General features: G+C 48.9%; 1 protein-coding gene across 3 annotated transcripts in view; it reads left to right on the forward strand.

Annotated features, from left to right (window-relative positions):
- The window catches only part of ASB1 (ankyrin repeat and SOCS box containing 1), a 127,821-nt gene that overhangs the window by 17,922 nt on the left and 89,020 nt on the right, over positions 1-20,879 (forward strand). For 2 of the 3 annotated variants that reach the window (XR_013519177.1, XR_013519178.1), the window contains exon 5: positions 1,044-1,315. Coding sequence is in view for 1 of the 3 variants with exons in the window: in XM_002749961.6 (XP_002750007.1) it covers positions 1,044-1,171 (128 nt within the window). In the remaining 2 variants the exon portion in view is untranslated. Of the gene's footprint in view, positions 1-1,043; positions 6,781-20,879 lie in introns of those variants that run through there. The other variant, XM_002749961.6, reaches the window with a different exon arrangement.

Here is a 20,879-nt window from a genome sequence, read left to right on the forward strand (position 1 = left end):
GCCCCAGATTCTTACAGACAGTGACTTCTTTTATGCCTGGTTTTTAAATGAGCCCTTAAAACAAATTGTAAGCGGTTTTCTAGGGTTCCTCACTTTCCTTTCTTCAGTTCCACTCAAGTATCGATATTTTGGATTGTGTGATAAACCTCAGTTTTGTTACAATCAGGTTTTATGAAGAAGGATTTTTTTAACGATTAATGCATCAATAGCATGAGAGATTGGAATTGATCCGTGGCTTGGTCTTGTCATCTGAGGCTCTCACTGGGATTCAGGCACTGACCTCATGTGTCCTCTTTGACCTTCTGCCCACATGTCTCCCTCTCCCACCGCTCCCAGACTGGGTCCCGAGACATCCAAGTTAATAACCTCTTCCTTTCCCCTGCTTCTTAAAGGACTAAATTTGTTGTGTCTTTGTTGCTCGATTTCCCTAAACCAGTTCATTAAAGCATGCTCCTGTGTAGCCTTCCTGCAAACAGTTGACGGTCAGCTGGGAACCATACTGATAGAAAAAGCAGCTTGCTTTCATGACTGTTCCACTCATCAGCTTCCTCCATAACTGAGGCAGAACTTGGCTTCGCTCTTTTCATTGGGAGCAAAGTCGTCAGCCTGTGCCCCGTGGGCACTGCTCCGCCTGTGTTCCTTAGGTTTTTGTGGAGCTTCAGGGTTTGACCAAGAGAAGAGGCTGACAGAGGCTAGGTGCCAGTGGCTTGCACCTGCCAGGACCTTCAGTGGTCCACTCTGATTTCTTTGTCTAGTGCGTTAAACATGGTCAAGTTGCGACCCAGGGAGCAGACGCCTGGGTTAATGAGGCTGTAAGGGTTTCGCTCCTTCCTGCAGCAGAAGGAGCAGATGAGACCTTCCTCCCTGGGGCCTCCTCTCTTCATCCATCAGGAAAAGCCATCACTTTGTGTCTCACTGAGCATTTTGAAGTTGGTAGTGAGCATTTGTGCAGTTCTGGCTGCCAGTCCCAGCTGCCTTTGCTCACTAGAGCTAGGCTAGAATTAACCTTCCTCTGTCCCTCCCTTTCTTCCCGTGACCTCCAGGTGTTCCCAGAACACTGCTGAGTTTGTGCCGTGTGTCTGTGAGAAGAACTCTTGGCAAATACCGGCTTCATCTGATTCCTTCACTGCCTCTACCAGATCCCCTAAAGAAGTTTCTACTTCATGAGTAGATCTCAGTGCAGCGGTTGATTCCAGCGAGGGAGAAGGTGATATGCAGGGAAGGTGGACACTGAGTCCTGCGTGCTGTGCTGCCGGCGGTACCCCGGTGGCTGTTGCTGCAGAAGATGTCCTCGTGGACTGTCATTCCTCCTCAGGTGCCTGGGCCTCTGAACAGTCCTTGGGTCGTCGTCAGCCCAGAGGCTCATACAAAAGTTATTTTTGTTTTTCCCAAGTTCTCTATTTTGGATTTTCAGTTGCATATTAATGTAGCGGGCCATGGAATATGTACACGTAGGGGCTGAGGTTGGAGGTGTAGTAATTTCCCTGGAGGGAAGACTCCTAGCACTTCTGGAACTGTGCTTCTATTTATTTTTCTACTTCTCAATTTGATTGTTTGATTAAAGCCTCGTATCTAAGTGAAAAGGGAGTTTTGTAAGCAAAACAGAGGACAGAAATGCAGTTCATGAACTTGCTAGTTTGTTTTCCCTGCTCCTGGGGTAACATGCACTACTGGTCCACACACCCCTTCCTTGCACTTCAGTCTTCTCTCTCTGGTCGGGTGTCGTAGTGATTGTCTTCTTCAGGGGTGGTTTTCTGGCTGCACAGCACCTGCGGTGTTACCTGCTGTACCTCTCATCAAGTGTCATGATTTTTCTGCCACTTCACCTTAGGGAGCTTCCAGTGATTGATTTTAGGAGGCCCACACCAAACTGCCCAGGAAATGACTGCCTTCCTTGGGACCAAGGACTGTTCCAACAGCATTCACTGCCAGTTCTAACAGGCGAGGAAAATGCCCACGGCACTGTCTTCTGTCCCCTACACACACCAGAAAATGAAAAAGGCAGTGGGTCCTCTGGATGGTTCTAGCCTCCAGGTGCATGGTGTCCAGTGGACAGAACATCTGACAGTTGGTTGATGGCTCTTTTTTGTCTCAATAGCTGCTTCTAGAATCTACGCAAGGGGATAGCAGTGAGGTCAGAAGTCTTTCCCGGCCTGCTGGGAATGGTGGCGGGGAGAGAGATGACCTGGGTTATCATTGCTGATAGCTTTGCCTGTGCGGGTGGGGCTTCCCCTTACCCAGGGCTGTGCAGCCAGGTGTGAGGGTCACTGGCAAGTGGGCAGGTGACTGTGGCCTCAGAGCTCTCCCATGTTGCTGCTATTTCCCATGAATCACATTTTGTCATTTGGAGCCCGTGAGGACCATTGTATGGATCCATGGTGATTCTGGACTTCGGACATATTTAGGAAGGAGCAGATTTCAAGTCTGTTTAGATTTTCTATAATAAGAGAAATCCAATTTGTAAAAATTGAACAATGATAATGTTTTACTAATTAGCATCACTGTGTGTCTTAGCAGGCAGGCAGTGCCTGGCCATTATTGCGTTCTACAGCCCGAGGATGGAGTTCTATACCCCCCACCCCGTGTCACAAATGGGCTCTGTGTGGGTCACCTCAGCTGACCCGATTGCGTGCAGATGGAGTCCCCAAGGGAAGAATAGTCCTTGGGTGAGTGAGAGGGGAAATGCAATCCTGGAGGTGTTTCCTCAGCTGAGGTAACACTGTGAGAAGCTGTGATGGCTGTGCAAATGTGGGCTGTGTGCTGTTCTAAGGGGAGCTTGGGACTGGGTCCTGCTGAAGTCAGGAGGGCCTTCCCAAGAGAGGAGAGGAACCGCAGGCGGTGAGCGGCTGGGGAGGGCCAGGACAGCTGGAGCCGGGTGCTGCCGGGGCTTCAGCCCGGAAGAGGGGGTAGGTGTGTTCTTTGTGGCACCCAAAGTGGGACTAGGACTGGGGCTAGGGGCTAGGGCAGGAGCTATAGGGAGTTAAGGAATGATGATATGGAAGTTGGAGCCACTAAAGCGGACTGGACCTTGTCACTGGAGGTCATAGGCAGTGGCTCATCACCCTGGTAGTGCTGAGAGGGGCTTTCAAGGAGGCTGCTTAGCTCCCTGAACTCTGGGATCTTTCTGGGCTTACTGTTTAGCCCCTCCCACCTCATGAGTCTCTTCTACCTGCCACACTTTGGGATCAGGGTAGGAGAGGAGGGTGGCTTTTCTCAAGGTGAGCCATATTGTAGACGTGACATGCTCTGCGTCTGCCCTACTGAGTGCTTTCTGCAGAGGCCTGGGGAGGCCTCATCCTTCTGATGTAGAAGGTGGCTCAGTTCTTGGACCTTTTAGGAAGCAGCACCTGGGAATGCTGCCTCATGGAAGTCCCATGTATGAGTGCGCTGGTGTGACCTTCAGGCTGCACGGAGGCGAGGACCTACGTGTGGTAGTGTGCGCATCACGCTCCTTTGCACAGCACAGGGCTTGCTTCTGAAGGACCAGGCCACTGCCTTTGGTCTCTAGAAGGAATGGACTGAATGGATCCTTGCAGAGGAGCCTCACCCAGACCTGGCCAGGGAATGATGTGTCTGGAAAGAGAAGGAACTGGAGGAGGGGCCTCTCGTGTTCCTTGCCTGTGGCCTGCCCTGGCTGGCCTGCCGGTGTCAAGGGTCTCAGCTTTGCATTTGCGGAGAACATACTCAACTTCCTCTTTGTTCAAGCCAGCCTTTGCGGAGTTTTTCAGAATCCAAACAACTTGGAAGTTTGCTGTCTTGTTTCATAGCTGCCAAACATGAATCTGAAAACAGTGTGGTAGCTGAGGGAATTCCTCCTGGATTTTAGTGATACTCCCTTCACTAAAGCTCCCTTTTTCCTCTGTTGGCAAGGACAGGAAAGAGCTGCATTCTCCACCTGAGCACTTTATAAAATCACCTTCCTAAGCCCTGGGGCGCCTAAGTCTTGCGACACAGGAAATGTGGTCCTCAGTGAGGCTGCTGCCTGGCTGGCTCAGAGTCCTCCCCAGGAGAAGGGCTCAGTGGGCTGGCAGGAAGGAGCCTGAAGGTTGCCCCTGGCTGCGTCCGGGGAGTGTCTGACTGTCCTGTCACCACTGCCAGGGCAGCTGCTGGCTGTTGAACAGAGTCCTGGGCCCTGGGACTTGGCTGCTGTCAACAGATGTGCTGGTCTGGGCTGGGCCGGGGTGTGGCGGGGGGGCAACATTGATACCTCTGAGAATTCAGCTTTAGAGTCCTGGGTGAGGAGTTTTAGATAAACCCATCAATATTACCCACATTCTGTGACTCTTTGTATCACTCATGTTATTTATTTATTTATTTAATTTATATTCTGCCTTGTTCCAGAAAAGTGTTTAAGGCAACAATGCTTTTTTTTGGTGTTTTCTTTTGACATTTGGAAGTTTAATTAAAATGTACTTGTTAAATAGGTAATGTTAAAGAGAAAGGACAATTGTTTAAATAAGTTTTCTTTTTTCTTTTTCTATGAATTGATTCTTCAAATTAAACGTTCTTGAGAGAAAGAGAAAGAGAGAGGAAGATTCAGCAGACATAGGACTGAGGCAAGGGAGAGTCTGCTTGCGGGAGACGCTTGGCCCGTGCTGCCCTCCGTGTGGCCTTGGCCAAGTCCCTGTTCACAGTGGTGGCTCTACTTTAGACAGGGACAGGGTTTCCTGCTGTGCCTTCCCGGCGGGGTTTTGTGGGGTCACTTGGGAAAGCACCTATGTTACACACACAGTCCCCATGTGCGTGGAAACTGCTGTCGTGGTGACTTGTCCCTGTTCTCAGTGCAAAAGCATTTGAGGTGATGGCTGGAGGAGCCTGTGACCCGGGAGATCTCAGCTGGACCATGGGCCCCGATGGACCAGAGTCCTTGTGGCCCGCAGCGTAGCATGGGGACAGAGCGCTCTATGCAGGTGAGGCGTATGAAAACAGCATGGTAAATAATTGATGAAGTCACGTTTATTCAACTTGAAGGATTGTCTTTTATTCTGAGGTTATTTTTGTCCTGATTTGGATGGTAAAATGTTCGTTTATGTAATGAAGGTGAAAGTGGAGGGCTATATTTTTGCTTTTGAAATGCTCTTGGTTGCAAAACGAAACATTGGCTGCCGTTTGTTAGCCCCAGAATTTCATCTTCAGTTCGCCTGTCTCTGAAACCCCGAAGTCAGGGAATTGGAGTCCAGCTGTGGTGTATGTTTACATATTGGTGAGAAATTCCTCTTGGGTTCTTAAACAGCCCGTATACTGGCAAAGAGCACTGCAGCATTCCCACTGCCTCATGGTCCAAGGAAAGTGGGGAGATCACTGCGTGCGGTTTTAGGAAGTGCAAACACCTTTGGGGATGGGCCTCTGGCTACCCCTTGATCCGTGAGACATACTCACAGGAAGTTGGTGTGGCCTTCGGTGAGGACTGTCCCCCTTAACCTGGGCCCTGGGAGCCTGTGGCCCCCTGTATGTTGGTGATGACACTAGTGTGGGTCTTCTGGCTCTGGGGCTGCAGCTTCTGCCTCCTCACCTGGCCATCTGCACTCAGCAGGCAGGCCTGGCCTCCAGGACCTCCGCCAGCTCGGATCACTATCCTGGAAGTACCTGTTTGGGCCACATGACCTCCTTTCTCACTTAGGCCTCACTTCCTTCGTCCCCTCCAAACCCGAATCTCTCAGTGTAGAATGAAATAGTTTAGGTGGTTCCATGATGCAAGTTGGTGGGATTCATGTCCTAGGAGAATCCACAGAGAGGAATGTTTAGATTTTGAAGTGCACGGTGACGTGTGGAATAAATACTATAAATGCTCAGCAGACAGTGGGATGGAGAAGTGAATTGGGCAGAAGGGGCTTCTGTTGCCTTGACATGTGATTGCTCAGTGCCTGGAATGCAGGCGAGTCTCTGATTTCAGGGTCTCTTAGATATACTTGGTAGCACATGGATGTCCATAAAACCAGTTTGAGAATGGCGTTTATGAACAAGCCGTCTCATGTGTGCAGTTGCTGCTGTAATTGAGCTGGCAGTGCCCTGCCCTGCGGTGTCTGCACAGCTCCCACTGCTTCTCTTTGCTGTTGGGCATGCGAGGCATGACTTGCAGGGGGGCCTGGTGCCTGGGGACCTGCTGAAGAGAATGCTTGCCACCGGCCCTCTGTCTCCCTTTCTGCTTTGGTCATGGATGTGTTTGCCTGCAGTGGCTGGGACCTTGACTGTTTCTGCCCTTGTGCCTAGTTAAGAGCTTTCAAAAGCATAATGGACATTTTTGATATGCTCTTGTAACTTTAATAAATGCTTTATTTCCCTCTAATTCCCCCAAAATGCCTTAATTTTGTGGACTGTTTATTTCAACAGGTGGAAGTGTTGGTCATATGAAATCGGTGTGCACATTTCAAGAAGGGAGTTCTTTTTTCTTTCTATGGAAAGTTTCAAGTGATAAGGTAGAAAGAAGGACTCTGAAGCAGGAGTTTTTAACTGCTCTAAGGGAACTTGGGGCTCCAGGGACGTACCCCAAATGCTGCCCAGGTTGAAACTCCCTGACTGTTTTACTCAGTGGCTTGTGGTTTCCAGTTTGAAGAGAGTTGTGCCCCTAAAAGTGTTTGAAACCTGTGGATTTCAAGCAAGGTGCCATTGTTCCCCTAGTGTTCTGTGGGATGGGAAGTGATGGAGACTGTGGGCAAGCCTGTTGTTTTTGGCCCCCTCTTACATGGGACCTGTTTTGACAGTGGGAGGGTGAGATGTGAAAATTCGGGATGAACCTGGAATGAATGGACTAAATAAAGACGTGCATTCATCTGTCAGCGACTCCTGGCGTGTTCTGCCTCTTCATTGCTTGTCCTGGAACCTCTGCCACCTCTCCCGCCCTCCTGCAAAGAAGGCTTTTCTCTTCAGCAGCCTCAGTCTCTCTGCCTCAAAACTAGCTGGATTTATGTGGCAGAGATTGCTAGTTCCCATCGCCATCCACTGTTTCTGTCTGTGGTGATACGACTCAGTACTTGGATTCCCAGAATAAAGGCTTCATTCCTCAGCCTCTGCAGCTAGATGTGGCTGTTTACCATTGAAATCCCATGGAAATGACAGGGAATTTTTTTTTTTTTAAAGCATAAATCTCCTAAGATGATTAAAAATCACAACAAAATTGGAAAGCTCTCCAGAAATTAGGTAAATGGTAGCTGACTTAGAAACACCTGAGAAATCTACATTGTAAGAAAGAAATGGGAACATCTGAGCGTTTGAGTTGTATTGCAGAGCTCCCAGAGGCTCTGGAATTGCCAGTTGTAGGTTCTTCTGGAAGTAGTTGTGAGATAAGGTGAAACCAGGAGCAGAGGCCTGTTTGAGGAGCTGTTAGACTCCCCATTCCACACAGTTGGGCAACTGTGCCTACCTCAAACCAGAGGAGTGACAGGCCACAGGAGGTGTGCCGCTCTCAACCTTCAGTGTCTGAAGTCTTCAGCTCTGTCGTATCCTCTTGTAAGTAAGCAGAAAGAGGCTTATTTGAGGAATCTCACCAGCCTAAAAGGAAAGACCTAAAGTTACTCATACATAACATGACCCAAGAAATGCTCTCACACGTCCTTCAGTGGATCCCAGTGAATAAAAGCCTTCTGAGAATGAAGGCTGTAAGTTTCTAGATTACAAGGGCTCCGCTAACCTAGTGCTGACACAGTGGAAGAAGAAAGCACCTGGCGTCTTCCAGTGCACATCAGTGTCACATCCAGGCACATGAGTGAGGTTTCAGAACACCAGGGCAGTGCTGGAGGAACAGACAGTACACATAGAGTATCAGGAATCAGAAGAGCTTTGCAGTCCTCAGATGCCACATAGGAAACTGAGGGAATATGGATGGGCCTTCTCAGATTCTGAAGGAAGATTATTTCCAGATTAAAAGTCATGCCGAAAGACTTGTAGGCTCTTTAAAAATGTACATTCCACACACTCTTTTATTTATTTTTATTATTTTTTTGAGACAGGGTCTCACTCTGTTACCTAGGCTGGAGTGCAGTGGCATGAACACTGCTCACAGCAGCCTTGACTTCCCAGGCTCAGTGATCCTCCTGCCTGAGCTTCCCAAGTAGTTAGGACCACAGGCATGTGCCACCATGCCTGGCTGATTTCTTGTCAAGACAAGGTTTTCCCATGTTGGCCAGGCTGGTATTGAACTCCTGGGCTCAAGCCATCTGCCTATCTTGGACTCCAAAAGGCTGGGATTGCAGGCGTGAGCCAACGCACCCCACCTCTACACACCCTTTTAAATAAAGGGAGTAGAGGCGGGGCACGGTGGCTCACGCCTGCTATCCCAGCACTTTGGGAAGCTGAGGCAGGCAGATCATGAGGTCAAGAGATCAAAACCACCCTGGCCAACATAGTGAAACTGTTTCTACTAAAAATACATAAATTAGCCGGGCATGGTGGCATGCACCTGTAGTTGCAGCTACTCAGGAGGGTGAGGCAGGAGAATTGCTTGAATCCAAAGGTGGAGGTTACAGTGAGCCAAGATTGCGCCACTGCACTCCAGCCTGGAGATAGAGCAAGATTGTCTCAAAAAAAAGAAAAAAAAAAGGGACTAGAGGATGTACTCCAAAAGAAGAAGGGCTGGCATAAGGGCAATGGCATCCAGTGCAAAGCGCAAGGTGACTCCTCAGAGCATAGCAAAAGGAGGTTCCAGGATGGCAGACGTGCTCTCAGCATGGAGGGCAGGCAGGCTCGGTTTGGTGCTGGCTCCAGAGAAGATGGCTTAACAGAACACCTGTTGCCTCTGAACACATTGAGGATTTGCATAGGAGCTGAGAATGAATTATTGACAAGTACCTGGAAAACCAAGGGACATAACTCCAAGGAGAACAAGTTGGATAGGAAAGAAAAAGTTACCACAGAAATACTGCTATATAATTCAGTTGTGACTAGTATTTATATAGCCCTAAAATAATAAGCACTGCACGGTAACCATGCTATGATAGTACCCTATTAGGAGAATGGAGGTTGGGAGGAGGACTGATGGGAAGTGTGTGTGAGCAAAAGCTGAATAATCATCTTCCATAAGGAGAGACCAAGAGAAAATGTCCAGCCTTGAAAGGCATTTTGGCCCTGATTGAGTGCCAGAGAGCATGCCCCTGGCAGAAACCATGCCCATGAGAGGCATGTGGGAGAGGCTTTGGCTTCTATTTAAACCAGCCCAGAATCAGCACTGCAGAGAGAAACCCTGCAGCAGGGCTGAGGGCAGGACCTCGTGGAAAGCTGAGGAGTCCACCCATCAGGGAAACCCTTAGTGTGAAGCAAGGATGGGCCCCAGCACTGGCCTCTTCAGCAGCAGGCCGTCACAGTGTGGGGAGCCACACGGGGGCACCGAAGTTAGGGGAACCTTTCACCTGCAAAATGTGGCATGTGAGGGGGGCATGAGCAGCAAGTGCACAGCAGAGAACCCGGGGACGTGGAACCCAGTTCAGCACCAGAGAACCCGGGGATGTGGAACCCAGTGCTGGAGAAAGGTCTCGTAAGTGCAGTGAATGTGGGAAGTTTCTTAGCTACAACTCCAGCTTCATTGAATACCAGGAAATCCACTGTGGTGCTGAGCCTTGCCAGTGCAGCTGATGGGGGAAAGCATTCAGCAAAGGATTCACCTTTTGTCGGTGCCAGAAGATTCACAACAGAAAGGCCTCATTAATGCAGTAACGGTTGGAAAACCTGTAGCCATATCGCCAAGTTCATTCAGCATCAGAGAGTTCACTGTAGAAAGTCCTTACAAATGCACAGAAAGTGTTCCGCCCAAGGTCTGCTCTTAGTTAGCCCTGGAGGATATTCAGCTTTAAAATGGTGATATAGAATCAAGCTGGCTTCACTCCCCCAACAGAAAACCAAAAGCAAATATACAGTGTGAGATTTTCGCCAGCAGCAACCCAGAACTCAAGAGAATGAGACAGATGCTGGGGCCGCAGAGAAGTGAAGAAACTCCAGGCAGATAGTGGGAAAACCAGACTTTCTACATCCATGATGCTGCTTCCCCACATTCTCCCCAGCAACAAGTGAGTGGAGAATCTTCCCCCGGCTGTATTAGTGCACTGCTATGAAAAACTGCCCGAGACTGGGTAATTTATAAAGAAGAGTTTTAATTGACTCACAGTTCTGCATGGTTGGGGAGGCCTCAGGAAACTTAGAATCATGGTGGAAGGGGAAGCAGGCACCTTCACGAGAGAGAGAGAGAGAGAGAGAGAGAGAGAGAGAGAGAGTGTGTGTGTGTGTGTGTGTGTGTGGAGGAACTGTCAAACACTTGTAAAACCATCAGATCTTGTGAGAACTCACTATCACTAGAACAGCATGGGGAAACCACCCCCACGATCCGATCACCTTCCACCAGGTACCTCCCTCGACACCTGGGGGTTATGGGGATTACAATTCAAGATGAGATTTGGATGAGGACACAGAGCCAAACCGTCTCAGTGACTCACGGTTTTTACACTGGGAAGAGTGAGACTGAGGTGGCCAACCAGCTTTCCCACCATGCTAGATTCCCTGGCAGGAGACCCGTCTTTGCATTGACCCACAGGCAGCAGCATGACTGCCTGAAGGGAGAAATCTCTGAGAACAGGCAGTGACAAATGGGGGAGGGGAGCTACCATCCCCATCCCCGGAGAGACTGCTCTGTAACAGCTACAGGAGACGCCAAATCAGAGTGGCTGTTCAGCAGCGAGCTGGAGGAGGTATGTTTCACAGGTCCCTTGGGCACAAACCCCTCACCAGCCTTCTCACACTGCTGGGATAATCCTTCTGGGACCTTCCTGGTTCAGGACAGACAAAGCTCAAATCATATACTGGAGTCGAGGTGAGCCTGGGCTTGACATGCCATGTGGAGCTGAAAAGGGGGCAAAGTGGTAAAGACTTATTAAGCAAAAATATCCAATAAAAACCAAAACAAGCCCGACAGAGAAAACTGTAATAAGTAATCCTTTAATGCAAGGACAGATGTATACCCACAAGAAACGACAGGAAGCAGGGAACTGTGACCTCTTAGAAAGGGACAAAGCAAAAATGTAGTCGCCCTAATGAGAAGAGAGTTTGTGAGCTCTCTGACCTTGAATTCAAAAATAGCTGTTTTACAGAAACTCAGGGATCACCAAGATAACACAGAAAATCACTTCTGACATTTATCAGAGGAATTTAACAAAGATGGAAATAATAAACAGAAATCTTGGAACAGAAAAGTACATTTGCTGAACTGATGAACTCATTAGAGGCTCTGATCAGCAGAATGGACCAAGCAGAGGAAAGAATCAGTGAGCTTGAAGGTGTCTCTTTGAAAATACACAGAGGAGAAAAAAGAACGAGAAGGAATGACGATCGCCTACAAGAGACAGAAAATTACCTCAGAAGAGCAAGTCTGAGAATCGTGGGTGTCCAGGAGAGAGCTGAGCACGGGCAGCGGGTGGAAAGCAGATCCACAGAAAGAACAGCAGGACCTCCCAAAGCTTGAGAAGGACTTACACATCCAGGCACGGGAAATTCTGAGAACACCAAACAGATCCCACCCAAATGAGACTACCCCGAGGTCTACACTACTCAAACTCTCAGAGGTCAAGGACAAAGAGGATCCTAAAAGTAGCAAGTGACATAAATGACATAAATGAATGGAGCTCTGATTCGTCTCACAGCAGGATCCTCAACGGGGAACCATACCCTAACCCTAACCACCTTTAACTTGGGAGTTTTGGCAGGAGGGAATGGAATGGAATTTTCAAAAAGCCTGATGATTTGGCCCTGAAATGTGCATCGGCCAGAACGTTGCTTGGAGTGCAGTGCGTGGGGGGAAGCTCCTGCCAAACCCCAGGCTTGTGCTGCACAAACGCCGTTCAGTACAGCCTGTTTGGAAGAGCTTTAAGTTGCAGGTCCAGCCTCTCGCCCTCCCTTGGCTAACTCACACCCAAGAAAGACCTCGTGAATGCAGATATAGGAAAAGGCCTTCTACCACAGACTTCCTCATTCAGCACTGGAACGTTCGCCGGAGGAGACCCAGTCCTTACCAGTGAAGGTGTGAGGGTACCTTCAGCCAAGGGTTTCACCTCACTCCGCACTAGAAGTTCCGGCTGGAGGAGGACCTGAGGTGTGCAGGGAATGTGCACTGTCCTTGTTTGACTTAACAGCACATGCCAGAGAGGAGATCTGAGAGCAGCCTTTGTGGGGACAGCCTCAGCCAGAAGTTCTGTTCAGATGTCCACTTTGGGTGCTGCTCAGGTATGCAGGCATGGTGCTGGGTCTGTGGGAAGCTTGCGGAAGCCACGTGGCACATTCCAGCCTGCCCAGACCCCTTGCCAGAGTCATGTCCCTGTCACTGCCTGTGGCGGAAGCCACCTCCTTTCGTAGCTGCCCGGGACTCCTCAGCCACCCCACTGTTCTCTTTCCAGTCCCTTGAGGGAATCTGGCATAGCCTGAGCCTTCATTCTCTTCTCCCTGATTGGATGGGGCATGGCTGAGGGGACCTTAGCAAGGGTCTTTTTGTGGCTCACAGGGACGGTTTATCTTTTTTCATGGATGTTGCTGGCCTCATGTGACTGGGTGGATTTGTCTGGCTTCCAACTCAAAACTTCCAAGGGAACCGCCTGCCTCATTAGGCCACCTTTAATTTGGGAGTTTTTGTTTATTATGTGGAGTGGCTGAGAATAGAACTGGGGTCTGCCATCACTGAAGGTAGGGGTGGGCGTGGAGGCAGAAGGGTACAGGGAGGAGCTGTCAGTCCACTTGGCTGAAGTTGTTGTGCTGCACAAGACCTGGGAATGACTGAGGGGCTGTGTGCAGCTCGGTGCTGTGGCCTGGATGGATGTCAGGATTGTCCCTGGGCCCAGGGCACCCTGAGGAGAGAGTGGTTGGTAGGACAGTCCCAGTGTGTCTTGGGGCAGCCTGAGCTTGGTCCCTTGTATCCAGGGACATCTCACATGTTCCAGTTCTATTGTGGGGAAGGTTTTCCCTGGGACTGCTAGGAGCCACGTGCCTGAAGTGCAGAACCTAGAAGGCAGTGTCACTGATGGCAAGACCTGCGGACCCACATAGGAGTCACAGTGCAGAAACACTACATCTGAATCGCCCGGGGTCGGGGAGACTGCAGCAAACCTAGGGGAGGTGCCCCTTTGAACTGGGCATTCACACATGTTCAGTAGCTGCTCTGTGAGATGGCAGTGCACAGAAATGCTCAGCGCCTGCAGCCCTTTGTCCCACAGCCACTCCCATGGGCAGAGCAAATAATCAAAAGCAGCCTAGTCCAGGGTGGAGAAGTTCACTGGGCTGCCCGGCACAGGGCTTCATGTTCGGTAGGGTAAAGCTGTGGGCAGGAAATTACTTGCTGGGATGCAAAGAAATTTGCAGGATAGCTGCTTGTAGGGGGTGCTTTTGGACTTGCCGGGAAGCTGGAGTGCGCTGGGCTCCCGGGGAATGCTGGGCAGCTGCCTGTGGGGCAGTTGAACTTTCTGGGAAGCTGGCTAGGTCGGCTGTAGAATTCAGGCAGGATGCTCCCTGTTGGGTGCTGCTGAAGCCTGCTGGAGGTAAGCTCCGCTGGCATCCTACATACCTGTGAGCATCAGGGGAATTGGAAGGAAAGCACATTGGAACTAGGAAGAGAAACCCCTTCTTCTCCCAGTATCCCTTTAGAGCTGCCACCGACAGGCTCAGCCCTGTGCCAGCTGGCAAGGAAGGTGTGCTTCTGGATCCTGGCAGAGCACTGGGGGATGGATGTGCAGGCTTCAGGAGGACTCCTGTCATGTGCTCGAAGCAGTGTTGCAGGCTTCTTCCTCGGGGGACCCAGCTTCCCTTTCAAGCATCTTGGCCTGTGGATGGAGTTAGGTCTGGGAACTGGGAGAGAGGCTGTCGCTATACACAGTTGTGACTCAAGTCAGGTTTTTGGCTCCCGGACCTAAGATTTTCTTCTTTTTCCCATCAGTCAGTCCTCTTGTATTCCTAGGAATACCATGTTCAATTATCCACTACCAGAGAGCCCCGTGGCCCAACATGTTCTGATTGACAGTGTGTGTCTGCTACCTCCCGTGGCAGATGCAGCCCCTGGCCTTTGGTGGTCAAGCCCTGGCATTTGGCCTCTGCTCCTCTGGAACCCTATTGTCCCCACTGAAATCAGAGAGCCCAGCTCAGTGGCAGCATCCCCACCATCGCACCTGCCTGCCAAGGAGTGCGTTTGCAAAGCTTCTCAGGGATGCAGGTGCTCCCCTCACCTACTTCCCAGTGCCCGAGTGAAAGCAGGGGTGCTTTGGGACCGTCTCGCAGCGTGTACTTGAGAGACAGATGTGCGGGTCACACATGTTAAACCCAGTCCAACATTCCCATCTCCCTACGCCTCTGGAATCCCTCCTCCATGCTGGGAAAACTCTAGCATCTTAACCTTGCTAAGTGTAGGTCATTTCTGAGTCGGAGTTTTCAGTCAAACAATCAAATAAGCTGTTAGAGCTGTGTGGCTTGTTCCTGAGGCGTGCCTCATTGATGGATCCAGGTACTGGTACCTGGAGTGGCATGAACCTGCTTCAAGGCAAGAGTCCACAGTTGGTGGTGATGTCAGGTAATGGATTGCTCTTCTGTTCCTTTTTTTTTTTTTTTTTTTTTCTGAGACAGGGTCTCACTCTGTTGTGCAGGTTGGAGTGCAGTGGTGCAATCTCAGCTCATTACTGCCTCCGCCTGCTGGATTCAAGCGGTGCTCAGCCTCTGAGTAGCTGGGATTACACACATGTGCCACCATACCTGGCTAATTTTTGTATTTTTAGTAGAGATGGGGTTTCATCATGTTGGCCGGGCTGGTCTCAAATTTCTGGCCTCAAGTGATCTTCCTGCTTTAGCCTCCCGAAGTGCTGGGATTACAGGGATGAGGCACCGTGCCTGGCTGGTAGAAGGGTTTCTTACAAGGGCTCTTTCCAGCCCACTGCCTTTGGTTGGAGAAATTGATGTTATTGGCATATTTTTAAAATCACATCCAAATGTGGCTGCAGAGCATGAAGGAAAGAGTGGACAAGGAATCCATCTGCTACCATCCCTCTCATCCACTCAGTCCCAGTTTCCCAGGCTGCGAGGGCAGCCAGTGTGGTGTCTGATGACACTGTCAGTCATCCTCAGGGACAGCTCCAAAGGGTTAGCATCCACGTTTGCTCCAAATATTCAGAACGTCTCACAGGTGGGTGTCATTTCTGAAAACCTATAATTGTAGGCTACAATTTTCTGATATGGTTTAAAAATGGAATGAAAAAAGCACCTCCTTAAGTTTCATGCTCTAGATGCCGCCTTCACCTGACCCTAGTCCTGGCTCTGAACCCTGAGGTCTGTGGTTTGGAGCAGTCTTGAGTTCTGGCCTAACCACTTATGACCTGAGCTACAGGATCCTGGCCCCTGTGCTGTTGTTTCTTCGTCTTCAATATGGGGAGCATAACAGTGCCCGCCTGGTAGGGTTGTTGAGACAGCTGGAGGGACCAGCATGCAGGCGCCTTGCGATGCCTGTCTCTTGAGAGACGCTCGGCTATCGTGGCTCCTCCTCTCTTCCCCTCTCCCCGCCACACCTGGGTGACGGTGGTGCTATGGTATTCTAGTTAGAGCATAAGTCTTCGGAGCCAGCAGGGCTGATTATGGTGCTAATGTGCCCTAGCTGAGGGGCCTTGGGAGCGCTGTGTAACTGACATATTTCAAGATTCAAGCGGTGCTCAGCCTCTGAGTAGCTGGGATTACACAGCTTCTGTTTCCTCATCCGAAAAGTGGGGCTGCCACTGTAACGTCCTTTGTGGGATGTTGTGGGGATACATGACGCCATGCAGGTCGGATGCAGCGTGTCATGCCTGGGCCACGGGGCACTGCATCCAGGATACCAGTGTTGATAATGACATCCCAACTCTGCCACTTCGGCTGACACTGCCATCTATGGTGTGACGCACCCTGGCATCACAGGTGGTAAAATGTGGACCTGTGTCTCTCGGCATTGCAGAAATGCAGGATTTCCATTGTGCAGTTGCTTCTTCGTGCAGTGCATGGCCTGGGCAGTCCCAGCAGACTTTTCCTGTGTGAACTCACTTCCGTGCAGCATCTAAAACAATTAGGAGAGAAGCGTCCTGTGACCTCGAGGTGCTCCGGCTTCTGTTGGCAGAGGCTGGGGATGTGACAGGCCTAACGGAATCAAGGCCTCAGTATTTAAGCTGTTCTTTGATTGTTTCCTGCGGAAAGAAAACTTTGTACACAAGGTGGGTTGCCTGAAGATTAGATTATCAGTTGGAAACCTGACTTCCAATGTACTCCTGCTGTTTGATCTCTGAATGCTGTGCTTTCGACAAGGGTCTCCTGGGCCCCATATTTGGATGCTCAGTTTCAGGTTACTCTTCATTCACCTCTGCGTGTGGAGGTGGCAGGAATGCAGTGATTGTCACCCTCCCTCTTCCAGCGTTTTCAGTCTCTGCTCTCCAGGGACTGGTTTTCTGCATATCACGTCTCCTGATTCCATCACACCTACGTGAAAGCACAGTCACCCTGGAGAAGAACAGAAGGCAGAGTCAGCCTCTACCTGTCTTACATGTGCTAGGGAAGAATGAACTCATGGCCCTCCTGAGACTTCATCCTGAGGGTCGGGGAATGTCAGAATGGCAGCGACAACAAGGGCTGACTCTGGCTTTGGCCTTCAGGCCCTGAGCAGCCAGTAGAGTCCTGCTCAGTCTTGGCTTCCACTGTGGGTGCTGAGGCTCGGGAGGAGACACAGCTGGCTGTGGCGGATCCCCTCCCTGGTGGTGCTGGGACCAAGCCCAAGGCCTCTCTCATGCTGTGCCCTGTCCTTGGGCGCCTTAACTTCTCCATGCCTTTTGAGCAGAACAGGAGCCTGTTCGTTGAGGAACTAAATTAGAGCGGATTTGAAGAGTAAGGATGCTTCCTACAGAAGCCAGTGTCCTGGGTTTAGAACAAGGCAGCCCGTTCATTTGCTGTGTGTCCTTGCCCGCTCTCAGAGCCTTCCTATTGTAGGTGCTTTATCAATGCTGGTCAGTGAAGCAATGAGTGAATAATGTTTTTTAGCAGAAATGAATTCATTTTGTAGACTAAAATAGCCTTAGGGAAGCCCACAGCAGAGACTGCATGCTGTGCGTCCTGGGGTGCCTGTGGCTCCCCGAGGCTGCTTTTGCTCCAGGTCTTGTGTCTGGGAGCCTAGCCATCCAGCATCCCTGGGAAGGGGTTTTTGGAAAACATGCGTTTATGGATTTGAAATCCCAAACGGGTTATCCACACTGCTTGAGAAGGCGCAGTTGGGCCCTGAGCCAAGCTGTGGTGAGCCCTGGTCTCCAGGGTGGCTCTAGAGGACCGAGGGGCCCGGGTGGGAGAGGCCATGCTGTGTTGAGAGCTCGCATTTCATGGCTTGTAAAACCCAATCGGAATTCCAGGTGTGCCAGATAAAAACCACATTTGACGTCCCAGTAACCAAGTCATAGCAGGATGGAGGACTTGGGGAGAGATTGCATCCAGGATACCAGTGTTGATAATGACATCCCAACTCTGCCACTTCGGCTGACACTGCCATCTATGGTGTGACGCACCCTGGCATCACAGGTGGTAAAATGTGGACCTGTGTCTCGCCATTGCTCCCTGAAAAGGGTTGCCAATCTGGTGGCCCTCACCTTCCTGACCCATTGCTGTGGCCACTTGGAGAGGTCCCAGCCCTTTTGCCCCCTCTCCTGGCCCCAGCCATAGGGAGCTGTTCACTTCCCCTGACCACATGGCCTGCTTGTTGCACAGCTGTCCAGGGTCCTTCCTCTCTCTTGGATGCCCCATCCCCGGAAAGCCTTCCCTTCCCTCCCAGCTGAATGGTAACCCCACCCCAATTTCTCACCCCAAGACCTGTAATTTAGACATGCCCAGCATCAAGGATTTGTGGGAAGGGTCTGAGTACAGGATTGTCATCTTCATGCCTGGAGGGGCCGGCACAGGTGATCAGTGAACAAGTATAGGTCAACAGCCAGGGTAGGGAGGTGTGCTGGGGTGGGGGTGGTGGGTCCTTCGTGTGCAGAGACCTGTAGCTGATCTCTGCCTGAGTAGCTCTAAGCCTTCTACTTCTTAAGGCCACTAGGATGAGATAAGTTTTACCCTAGGAGTTAAAACTTTAAAAAAGCCCCACGATATTCTAATCCATGTGTCTTAGTCCATTCCTGCTGCTGTAACACAATCCCTGAGACTGGGTAATCAAAATAACAGAAATCTACTTTTCATAGTCCTGGAGGCTGGGAGTTCAAAATGAAGGTGCTGGCAGGTTCAGTGTCTGGTGAGGGCCTGCTCTCTGCTTCTGGGATGGCACCTCATTTCTGTGTCCTCACGTGGCAAAAGGGGAGGAAGGGCAAAGAGCTTAACTAGTTCCCTGGAGCTGCCCACCCCTTTTATTTTTCTGGAGACAGGGTCTCACTCTCACCCAGGCTGGAGTGCAGTGATGTAGTCAGAGCTCACTGCAGTGTTGACTTCCTAGGCTGAAGTGATCCCCACCCCCTGAGGAGCTGGGACGACAGGCATGTACCACCACACAAGGATAATTACAAAATTTTTGTGTGTGTGGATATGGGGCCTCACGATGTAGCCCAGCTGGTCTCAAACTCCTGGGCTCAAGCAATTCTCCTGCCTCAGCCTCCCAGCCCCCTGGTTGGGATTATAGGCGTGAGCCACTGTGCCCAGCCCTGGAGCCCTTTTATAAGGGAACTAATTCATTCTTGAGGGAGGAGACCTCATGACTGAATCACCTTCTAAAGACCCCACCTCTTACTACCATCTCTTTGGGTCTTAGGTTCCAATATATGAATTTTTGGAGGGGAGGCACATACATTCAAACCATAGGATCATGCAAATGAGGCATTTCTGAAGATGGACTTTTATTTATTGTCCAACACTGATGATAGTTGGATGGGCGGTCACGTGGCAGGTCTTGTTAGGAGAGAAGGAGGTTCTGGAAGAGTTGTTCTGTCTAATCAGGAAGAGCTTCTGTTCTATAGACACTGATGATGTAAATCTTACAGGATATCCCGTGAGCTTAAAGGATGCCCACTTAAATTTGACTTTCAGATAAACAATACACTTTATTGTACTTATGTTCCATGCAATATTTAAATTTAATTGGGATTCCTGCATTTTTTATTTGCTAAATCTGGAAACTCTATTTGGAATAAACTCAGGAATAAATTCAAGTTTTGATGAGTATGTAATGCTCTCTTTGGGAAATTTGACCATAAATAAGGATGATAATACTTTGAAAAGCAAACAATGTATTCAGGAAGACAATTTTTCTTTACAAAACCTAAATAAACCCCTTCAAAATAAACTTTCAAATAATCTAAAAAGAATTAGTGATTTCCCAAGTGCTCATTATCCACTCATCTGTCGATGGTAACCATTGCAATGGCCTGAAAAAACATACATATTTTGTAAAATATTTTCCTAAAGCCTAATTTCTTGTATCCACCCATTTTTTTACTCTTCTTGTTCTCTTTTCCTTTTGATGTTTCAAGATTGATTCTTCTTTTATCATTTCCTTTCCATTTCAAGAGCTTCTGTAAGCGTTATTTTAGGATAGGTCTTCTGGTTCCAAATTTTCTTAGTTTTTCTGCATCCAGGAAGGTCTTGGTCACCCCTTCCTTTCTGAGGGATATCTTCAGTGACAGTTCTTTTCTTTCATCGTTTGAAAAATTTGGTGCCATTTCCTTCTGGCTTCCATGGTTTGTCATGAGCAATCTACTGTCATTTGAATTGCTTCTTTCACACAGGTAAGATGCTGATTATCTCTTAATGCTTTCAAGATTTTTTCACTGTTCTTAGTTCTCAGGGGTTTTATTATGAGGTGTCTTTGACGTGAGTGTCTCTGTGGCTCTCCTAGCTGGCATTTGCTCAGCTTCTTGTATCTATACGTTTGTGTTTTTTTTGCCAAATTTGAGAAATTTCAGCCATTATTTATTTGAGAACTTTTTTAGTCCGTCCCTTTTTCTCTTCTTTTCCCAGGACTCTGATGACATGGATGTTACATCTTTTGTTATAATTCCACAGGTCCCTGAGGTTCTGTTCATTTGTTTTTCAGTCTGTTTTTTCCTCTGTTAGATTGATTGTTGTTCTCTCTTTCAGTTCATGGATTCCTTCCTCTGCCTTCCCCGTTCTATTGTGGAACCTACTTAGTGAGTTTTTGTCTTTGTTTTGGTCATTGTATTCTTTAGTTCTAATATTTCCATTTGTTTCTTTTTCATATTTATGGTTTTTTTTTGCCAAGGCTTTCTATAAAAAAAACATTTATTTCAGTATGTTTCTAATTCCTTGATGAAGCATTTTTATGATGGCTGCTTTAAAATCTTCAAGATTTTGAATATTATTAACACAGAATAATGACAAACATTTGATGGGTATGTTATTTACTCTAATCTGATTACATTATATGTATCAAAACATCACTATGTACCCCATGAATATGCATATTATTTTTTAATTTGTCAATTAAAAAATAAAAATTAGCAAGTAAAATAATCCTCATCATATAATTCCACTGTATGTATCATCTTGATATTGGTGTCTATTTACTGTTTTCTTTTTTTTCATTCAGGTTGATACTTCCCTGGTTGTTGGTATGCAAGTGAATTTCAGCTGTATCCTAAACATTTTGGGTGTTCAGGATCCTATTTAAATCTCCTGTCTTTACAAGCTTCCTCTGATATTTTGTCACTTAAGCGGGTGTCAGGAGGAGTGGAAGTCCAAATTCCCCTTTCAGCTTCTTCTGATACCCAAGAGGAGGGAGAAGACTGTCTCATTTCTGCTGGGTGTGGGTGGTGGTAGACATTTAGGCTTTCCTAGGCTTTTTCTGATGCAAACCCAGTGGGGAGGGGAAGGGCCATCTTTTACTGCCAGGTGGGGATGAAGATTCGACTATCTCACGTGGCCTTCTCTGA

This window comes from Callithrix jacchus, chromosome 6 (assembly GCF_049354715.1).
Source record: "Callithrix jacchus isolate 240 chromosome 6, calJac240_pri, whole genome shotgun sequence".
Lineage (NCBI taxonomy): Eukaryota > Metazoa > Chordata > Mammalia > Primates > Cebidae > Callithrix > Callithrix jacchus.